General features: G+C 35.4%; 1 protein-coding gene across 4 annotated transcripts in view; it reads left to right on the top strand.

The window, feature by feature from the left end:
• Positions 1-52: 52 nt before the first annotated feature.
• APLF (aprataxin and PNKP like factor) overlaps positions 53-10043 on the top strand; it is a 29517-nt gene continuing 19526 nt past the window's right edge. For 2 of the 4 annotated variants that reach the window (XM_058182002.1, XM_058182019.1), the window contains exons 1-6: positions 61-187; positions 1347-1443; positions 4275-4346; positions 5568-5734; positions 7311-7482; positions 9167-9284. In XM_058182002.1, coding sequence (XP_058037985.1) covers positions 1354-1443; positions 4275-4346; positions 5568-5734; positions 7311-7482; positions 9167-9284 — 619 coding nt within the window. In that variant the 5' untranslated portion in view covers positions 61-187; positions 1347-1353. Of the gene's footprint in view, positions 188-214; positions 353-1346; positions 1444-4274; positions 4347-5567; positions 5735-7310; positions 7483-9166; positions 9285-10043 lie in introns of those variants that run through there. The other 2 variants (XM_058182010.1, XM_058182028.1) reach the window with 2 other exon arrangements.

The following is a 10043-nucleotide window of genomic DNA, read 5'->3' as shown; positions in this document are numbered from 1 at the left end:
CCCGAAACACCCGCCTTTGCCGATAAGCATTTTGGGAGCTGTAGTTTGGTGGCGAGGCAGGAATTTACGTAGTGGATTTGTGGCGCAGTTACGGGTGTGTTTCTCTTAAAAGGCAGCGAGCTATTGGTTACTTAGGAACGGTATGTTTCAGCTCAGCAGATAGGAGGGATATATACAAGAAGGGACGGTATGTTGCTCTTTTTTCTTCCCCCTTGTGGAATCTTGCATCCGGGGGGAGGAAATACGAGAGGCCTGTTACCAAGTCTGGTTTCAGTTAGTGCCAGTGGACGGGAGCTGCCCTTTGCCGCTGCCGCTCGGGGAGATAGTGATAGGAAGAGGCTCTTTTTTGGGAGTAAGTGTCACAGCGGTGCGCCAAAGGAGCGCCAGTTTGCATTAGTATGTTTGTGTAGTTGGCTGAGGACGAACGGCACTGGCAGCGAATTCGCGGCAAATGAAGGGAAGATACACGCTTCCAATTGAATCAGACTGTCCACTCGCGAAGTTTACCAAGAAGGCTCTTTACTGAAACAAATTTGAGTACCTTATATCTTGATGGAGGCTCTTCAAGACTTTTGGCATGCTTTTACAGGGTCTTATTACAGCGTCCTTGCATTCAAAGCAGTGAGACCGTCCCGCTAGTCTATTAGGGGTTTGTCTTTTGCAAAAGTTTGGTGAAGTGAAACCGTTAAATCAATAAGATTTAATGGACTTAGTTTGCAAGCTAACAAAAAACAAAACAAAACATGTAAAGGTGGAAGGGCTAAAAGAAGTAATGTTGCTTGGTTGAGTCACTTAAGAATACGGTTAGAGTTCATTGCACCAGATCCAGGGTGCATAAAAAATAGATTTTAAAAAAAATTAAAAATGGATTTATTAAAATTTAAATTGGATTTTTATTTTTTTTATCAAATTTATTTTAATAAAATGCTTTTGGAGTAAAAATCTATCTAAAGATACTTTTCTATTTAAGATACATTAATAATTTAGTTTACTCAGCATGAAATGGAGCTTAGTTGTTATAGCATGAGACTGTATATTCTGCAATTACATTTTTGGTAGACTCCATGAATCTAAGCTCTACAAGCTGAGATAACATGCACTGCATTGATGCACTCACACAAATTTCACAGTAACCATGAGATAAATTATAAAACAAAGTTCAGGAATATTCCTTTATCCTATTGTTTTGCAAATCTATGTACACTACAAACTGTATGATTGTTTGAAGAGAAATGCATCTGTGCCACCAGGCTTAAGTGTGAGGAGGAAGGGCAAGCAGTAAAAATGAAAGTGAAACCTTCTAAGCAGCTTATGGGTATAACATTAAACAGCACCTGTCATTTCAGATCCATCATGGCAGTGCCTGTTAGCAGGCATCCACTCAGCTGCTGCCTGCCACATCCCTCACCTGGTATCACTGCTGCATCACCAGCTGTCCCATTAGTGAGTCAACAGTGGGTCAGCGGAGGAGCCGCTGCGGGAAGAGATGACAGTTGCTCTTTAAAAATTATGGTTTAGATCAAGTTGATTTAAATCAAGCCTTTTTACTAGTGATTTAAATCAAATTGATTTAAATCAAATCCACCCTGATCAGATCTTACATGCACATTGTAAATTATATGCTGAATACACATTTTATTCCCATTGGGTAGAGCAATACTCTTAGAGCATCTGATAACTTTAATATAGCTTGTATTGTGGCTTGGTTGACATTAGAAGAATAATTTGGGGTTCCAACTTGAGCTGGGGTTTGATTTGAGATGCTCCTGACTAAGGCTTTGATCCTGAGGTCATTTGAAAACTGGAAAGGAAGATTGCCCTCAGATATGTAGATTCCTTCCTAGGTGTGGATTTATTATGAAACGATATGGTTTCTTCCCTTATCTTGAGAGGATTGCATAGCACTTGGATGGAAAATGCAAAGTCCTGGATCTAATGGCAGTTCAGCCATAAAGTTTGCTGGAGGTTCACCAGCTGGTAGCCATCTCTCAAATCTAACTTCTAAAAGAAGGAGCAAAAAGTAAAGATTCTAGAGCTGAATGCAACTCTTCCCAGAAATCTCTGGGTGCAGTGCAGTGCAAATGCAACCAGTGACTCTGATTTATAGTAATTTTATTAAAGTGTATAATTGCAATGGTAAAAACTAATTCAAACTATAAAGAAAAATAATGTAGAAAATAAAAAAGGAAAAATAGAAGAAAAATAGAAAAGAAAGAAAACCATGCATGTAGCAAAGAAAAAAAATATAAAAGTAGTGTCCTTTCAAAACTTCAGACTGGGTTTGAGCAACATGGCTGTTCCTCCTCTCTTAGAGTTTTGAACCAGCAGGCGACTCCTATCATGTCTCCTTGTGAGGAACAGCAGTCTGAAATACTTACTTACCAGAGTTCTCAAAACTCCTGTTTATCTGGTGAGGAATAATCAAAGAGATTTAACGTCTCTTCATTCCACTGCAGTCATCTGCTCTGCTTTTCACACAGTCATTTTCAGTCTATCATTTCTTCCACCAGAATCCTTTTGTTTTATCCTCTTTGAATTAATTCTTATGGCATCCTTCAGCATATTAACCTCTTTCTGAGTTCAGAAGCATACATATATTAATCATAATTTCAAGAAAAAATATTTCTGATAGAAGCAAACATTTAAAGGCATATAAAGATGTAAAATGCAAAAAGAAAAACCAACATAAGCAATAAATACAGCTAGATAACCATGAAATCTCAAATACCCAGGTTTACTACTGGAATAACATCTCAGTTTTCAAGTTATTTCTGAAAGTTATAACATTTTCTTTAACAAGAATGTTTTGGGCATTTTTTATTTCATCAACCCTTGCGATTGTGCTTTCTAATTTGCAGATTACTGTTTACTTTCAGTAGTTGAAAGAAGACTCATACTGATAATATGCTATGTGTCTGATTGAGTACATATATCATATTTTCCACTAGAGGTCACAATATGCAAGTTCTGTGCAGGAACCCCGTCCCACAATTGTACTTCATGAAGTGCATATTGTGTATTATAGTTATGTAGTATATAACATACTTGAAATTATAATTATGTTCACTATTTTCTTTTTAGTTTAATAACAGTTTTTCCAGTTATTTAGATCTATGTAAAACTAAATGGATGACCACAGTAAAAGAAACCACAAGACAATTTGTTATATGGTATTTTTGAGCTCAGATTTTATGGATCACAGTTGAAATCATTTAGGAGTAATGTTGTTTCATGCTTGTATTTTGACCCATTAGCCATGATGTAATATATAGATGGTCCAAAAAAGGACAAGGCTTTTGTATCTTTAATAGGAGTGCACAAATGAATTTACTTAGATATTGTTTGCATGATTATACATATCTTCTGAAGCTCCCATTCTATATTGCTGTTAGGGTGGAAGAGCTCTGTCTTTAGTTGTTTTTCACTGTCTATTTCAGGGGTAGTCAACCTTTTTATACCTACTGCCCACTTTTGTATCTCTGTTAGTAGTACAATTTTCTAACCGCCCACCGGTTCCACAGTAATGTGCCATGTATCGTCGCCTGCGCATGCTTCTCGCACATCGTGGATTGGGTTTGGGGGGGGTGCCAGCTACCAGTTCTGCTTGTCTGTTACAGCTGGGTGGTGTGGGGGGAGATGCGCGAGCTATTCTGGGATGAGGCTCTTTTTTTTGCAGTCGCACTATAGCGCCATTTAGTTTCACTTACGTAATGTAAACTAAACTTATGCACGGGCGATACAAATAGTATATTTTTAGAAATTTAAATTGTCAAGGGGAATTTTATGAAAACCTAATGAAAATATTTTTAAATAATGCTATGAAATTTTTTTAAAAAGTCAATTAAATAAAAAAAAAGGAAAATGCTTCAGTATCGAACAAAACCCCTACCGCCCACCATGAAAGCTGGAATGCCCACTAGTGGGCGGTAGGGACCAGGTTGACTACCACTGATCTATTTTATAGATAGTGAATATAAATATAGAAAGTAAATGGAAGTGATTTTTGGTTTTGTTTTCTTCCTTTCTCTCTGCCTTAATATGACTATGTATTTAAATTAGCCCTTTTAGTTCTTAATTAGATATCTTAATCGGTATTCGGCATGAATTGCCATGCACACTTTACTGTGTACAAAAGAATGAATAGAATGTTCATAGGTAACAGTATTTTCATAGGTAAAACTAAAGAATTTCTCTTTGAAGGAGATAGTTTATTGATACAATGTTTTTTCCCATCCTATTATCTGCTGAGAAATAATTGAATTGTCTATTTCCAGGTTACAGATAAAAACGTTCCCAGGAAGCATGCTATTCTGAAAGTAGTTGGTGACCAGCTTAGCATCAAACTGGTGGGTAGTATTTGCTATTTTTCAGTGTAAAACAAACTAAAAGAAAAATCTAAGTTTTGTACAATTTATTCTAATATTGACTATCCCTTTCATTTTTAGCCTTATATTGAAAGAGGTTAAAATGATGGAATTCAAAATATGTATATTTACATATAGAGATTAAGGATTAAAAATAATAAACACTTTTTCAGAATAAACTTTTAAGTCTGTTTTGTATTTAATTAAAATACAATCTGAATCCTTGATTTGGTTCACATATTGCAAGCCATAGATTGTTCAGGAGGTTTGAATCAGGCATATGTTGCTATCCTGTTATTACATCATGTCTGCAAATATATTTCTAAAACCCGCAAATAGATACAATATTGTGCAAACCCAGGAAAAATCATGTTTTCTTTAAAGAGCTGCAAACAGATACTGAAAAAGTATCTGCACTGGATCCAAAGCACATTTACCGTTTCTATTCTTTTAGTTCATATGCTATAATGACCAACAGGTTCGCCAATTATATTTGCACCTATCATGATACACCAGCTGAGCCTTTTATTTAAGAATCAATTACTACTATTAAAAGAGCTACCTATTTTTCTAGACTTACATGGAAAGTTGAAAAGAGAAATGGCTATTGAAATGAACAACCGAAGTGCTGTGCTTCAAAATACAATCAGCCATTACTTCAAATTTCTCTTTTCATTTCCTAAGAATCTAGTGAATATATTTGTGAGGTAGGATTGAAAGAACAGCTATTTATCTTCAGTAATCCAATAGTCTTTAGTTTCCTTATTTCCACTATATCATTCATGGTAGGTGAAAAACATTTATACATGTGTCATGATGTCAGCAAGAAATGTTCTGGTTTGCATATCAGATATAATTGTGCCATTTGTGCAAAACAATCATTTGACATCATCGTGGCTTGTGATCATTATTGTTCAGCTACCCACAAGAGAGCCTGAACTTCTTTGTAGTGGCATTTGGCAGGAGTGTAAATTGATGGATATACCTCATGCAATGAATTTTCTTGATCCTGTACTAGTAAGCTTTATTTGTGGTCTGTGAATGCAATATATAACAAGGATTTTCTCATTGTAGTTTAAAATAATTACAGTATCTCTCCCAGAATAAGCTGCATTGTAATAGAATCAGTGCACATTAATTAAACCTATTATGTCCTACAAGGTCTTCACTAATATCTATACTAAGTATCTTCTTAATTGCCAGGTCCATGTGAACCTTTGTTTTTATTGGCCTGTTGAAGATGACCAACTATTTCCATTGGATAGAGATAAGTGGCATCAGTTGTGTCCAGCTGACAGTTTTTCTCTGTTGGTAGACAAATATATCTTCAAGATTATGTGTACTCCACTGGAAAAGGAAAACCTACTAAGGTAATGAGATTTGATGTTGAATCAATGAGTTTCAGTGCCAAATTGCCTCTTACAATTTAGTCTGATAGGCAATACGCTAAATGAATCAAATTATGTTTGGCTCATTATGGTAAGTGGTAGCTATTCTTTATCTCAAGTTAGCTGTAATTGCAGGTATTCCTTCCTTCTCCATAAAAAAATTAAGACAAATCCTGTAACATATGCAAAGTGTAATTAGAGATTTTGATACCTATATATACAAATTATATAAATATATTAATATTTTAAATATTCAATGTTCTTGTATTAGGTAATTGAAATATCAGGGTTCTTTTTCCAAAATGACAAAAAGTAACAAAAATTGTAATGACAGAGTTCAAGGACAACACTGCAGAAACTTCTGTATAGTATTTCAGAGCAAAAGAGATTTTTTTTGGTCAAAAGTTCATTCCAGATATAGAATGAAGTAGGAACATTAGCTTTACTAAAATAGCAGGGGAAAAATACCTTAAATTTATAGGGCATTAAATTCATAGTATTTAACATAAAATACTTATTTTTCTCCTGTCTATGAACAGCGTTTGTTTGGTACTAAAAAAAAAAATACTGTAGCACTTGTGTACATGCCTATTATCATGGAAAAACTATCAGAAGATTATATAGCATATGGATTCATTACATTGTATTGTACAAATTCTTTAAAAGGCGTTCTTTGGAACAGGCAGGATCACATATGAAGCAACCATCCATTGTTATATTTTCCTGGCTTGCACAGCTGTTTTGAAGCAGCTTCCAGCTATCCCTCTGCGCATGCAGAACCACTTTGTTTAGCAGCAACAATGGGATCAGCTTTCCAAGCAGCAAACAAGCCTAGAAAAAGACATAGCTCCTTTAAGATTAAAGAAAAAAAGCTTCTTGTAGATGCTGCTTTTGATTCCAAGACACTTATTTTGAAAGATTTGCACATTTGTTTAATGTATATTTTTCCATAATTCATATTAGCACATCACCAGTTTTAGGCAACTTTAAAAGAAAAAAAAAAACTTAGGCACAACAACAAAGTAATGCCTTCCTTCAATTCCAAAGTAAGGGGCACTATAATGTTTAATGTTTAAGACATGGGTTTGCCTTCATCTATAGTTTAAAAGTCAAATTTGGAATATGCTGAAATTAGGCTGTGTCAAATATTTAAATGTTTCCGGATACATCCAGGATTGCCCTGATGTTTGGTAAAATTATTGAATTTGTTTATTTCTTCAATCTGTGTTGGTAAGTTTGGGCCGGTCACTTTCTCCCAACCTTAGAAGGCAATGACAAACCCCTTCTGCAATCTTGCAAAGAATACTGTAGGGACTAGTCGCCAGATGTCAAAAACTGACCTGAAGGCACAAAATAAAAAGGGTTAAAACAATAATAAAATAAAACAACAGCAGCAACAATAAGAAACAAATAAAAATAATTCCACTGAAATAATTTGAGTTCCAAATCATAACTTTGGGTAGACTTTTATATTTATAATTCTTCATTTCTTTTACTAAGTAATGTGTAGCAATCTGTGTCAATCCATTGCCATTAAGAGGTTTATTATTTTTAATAGGGAAAATGATAATTGTGGTGTAGAAGACCTACCAGATCAAATCCCTACAACTCTGCAGTCTACTATGAAATCTCACAGTCAGCCTTCGGAACAATCAACAATCCCTTCTAGCAAAAAACAACTTCCAGAAGTACATTCACTTATGGAAAAAGCAACCGAAATCCCAGAGAAGGTACTTTTCAATTTTCGTGTACTGCAATTTTATTAATAGAAAAGTAAATGAATTTTATGATGAAGATGCTTTTTGCATATAATAAGAAATGTGAGGTTATAGAAAACCTATTTTCAGAGAGATTTTAGTGGCAGGACTGGGCCAGTAGGGTAAAATGGGTCCCCAACCCCCAGGCCATGATCTACTACTGGGCTTTGGCCTATTCAAAATGGGGCCACATGAGTGGTGGGCGAACGCATATGCATAATTCCACTTGTGTGAGTGGCGAGTGCTTGTGTGCGAAGCTCCATTTGTGCCTGCCACTCACATAGAACTATCCCCATCCCCCCCCCCCCACTGGGTTGCCAAGCCAGAAAGCTGAGCTAAAACATAGATCTCAATCTATTATCCAAGATGTCCTCAGGTATTACTGGATTATTAGTTTAAATCTTGTGATCACAGGTGGCATCTCAAGAGAGGTTGTTTTGGATGAAGTTACTTCTGTCATATAAAAAGTGTCATTACCCAGTGAAAGAGTTAGGTTGAAAGTATATCTCTTTAGTGTGAGTGGAATAGTCTTTGTTGAATTTGCTGGGAATAACGTTTTTAGAAGTTTTTGTTTGGGCTGGAGACTAAAAGCAACATAAATAGGGAGCAGTATGGTAACTTTGTTCTTTGAGTTATGAAGCGTCTAGCAAGGAATATTTTATAATCCTCTCCTCCCCTCCCCTCCCCTCCCCTCCTCTCCCCTCCCCTCTCAAGAGCCAGTTTGGTCTAGTGGTTAAGGCTCCAGGCTAGAAAGTGGGCGACTGTGAATTCAAACATCCCACCATAGTCATGAAAGCTAGCTGGATGACTTTGGGCTAGTCCTTTTCTCTCAGCCCAGCTCAACTCACAGGATGGTTGTTATGGGGAAAGCAGGAAGAGGAAGATGTAATAAATATGTTTGCCACACTTTTACATATGTCACTTGTAGAAACAATAAAGGCAGGATACAAATAAATGACTCTTGGCAGTTTGCCTCCTCTGAATCAAGAGCAATACTCAGTAAAAACCAAGAAACAGATCATAGTCATCAAAAAGAGAACAGAAACCAAATAAAAAAACAACAATAACTTGTAGCCCTCAGTTTATGATCACAGTTGAGTCCGGAATTTTGATTGTAAGCTGTTATGGTCATCACATAACCAGACTCAATTTAACAATGACTTACACAATGGTCATTGAGTTACCATGGTCATTTAGCAAATGATTTGCTTAATGCCCATGGCAAAACTGGCACAAAACTTAATCATATGACTGTGGGATGCTACAACTAGACATAAATGTGAGGCAGTTGCAAAACACCTGAATTGCTGTCACATGATTGGGGTGATGCAGCAATAGTAATTTCCCGGACAGGTTGTAAATAACTTTGAGTCATCATAACTGAATGGTTGTTAGGCAACTGCTTATGAGTCAAGAACTACCTGTACTCAACTTCAGGGCCAGGGAGGACAGTTAGGTTTTCAGGGACTTTCAGAACATCCATACGTGAGTTGGCTAGCGCATGATGCAGTTGCATAAATATAGGAATTTAAGGTATATTGTAACAATATTACGGCAGTTATGGAAAAAGATCATTTATCTCATGTGCATTATTGTTTTTTTAATCTCTGTGCAAAATACTTAATAATATATTTGCTTTTTTTAAAAAAATTTTTAGTTTACTCTTCCTAAAAAAGAAGAATCAAGGCCTGCTCAGCGAAAAAGACAGCTTCCAGAATGGATGCTGCCAGCAGATCTAATGGTTTCAAGCCAGTCAACCTCTGACTCTAAAAATGGTAAGTGTGGAGATTTGTGATGGAAGTCATCATAGCAGTTGCCTTTACTAAATTCTCCTTTTGGAGTTTGGAATAATAGAATTTCATTTACTTTTGCTTGAGATTCGATACTGTGTCAGCAACATAATTGAGATATATAGTGAAAATACTCCACTGAGATCATATAAGATCAGCATAATCAAGATTTTATACTATGTTGATTATAAAGTATTGTTGTTGCTTACAAATATAGGACCAACTAACTATATTTCTAATTAAGTAATGAAATGGTAATCAGACATGAGATTGATGATGGCTCCCATTAAAAGACAACACACCATTATTAGTTGATTTTCTTCATCTGAAAAAGGTTTTGAAAATAATGAGCAAAGATTCTTCAATAATATATTTTGTTTGGTTTAGTATAGACAAAGAACAAAACAGATTGTATCTGATTCTAATGTGTTTTTAGGGTTATTTTAAATGTAAACTGCATTTTAAGAATTTCAGAACATCAGAAATTAAAATAATTATGTAAACAGAAGTTGTAAACTGTATGTCCTTAAACATGCATCCATCTTGTACAAAGCTGTAATTAATATTAGAGTGTTTACACATGTTAAACCTTACAGAATGTAAGTCTTCTAAATTATTGCTTGTCTGCTTAGGTAAGGACGTAGTTAGTAATTACTGTTTATATAAATTATATTGAGCAGTCTTAAAGTCTTAAAATATTTTATTTTCTTATTAATATGATAATCCAAAACACACTTTTTTTTA

The sequence above is a fragment of the Ahaetulla prasina genome, chromosome 1, assembly GCF_028640845.1.
Source record: "Ahaetulla prasina isolate Xishuangbanna chromosome 1, ASM2864084v1, whole genome shotgun sequence".
NCBI lineage: Eukaryota > Metazoa > Chordata > Lepidosauria > Squamata > Colubridae > Ahaetulla > Ahaetulla prasina.
Note: the sequence above shows the minus strand (reverse complement) of the source record. Positions and strands in the feature narration are given on the sequence as shown.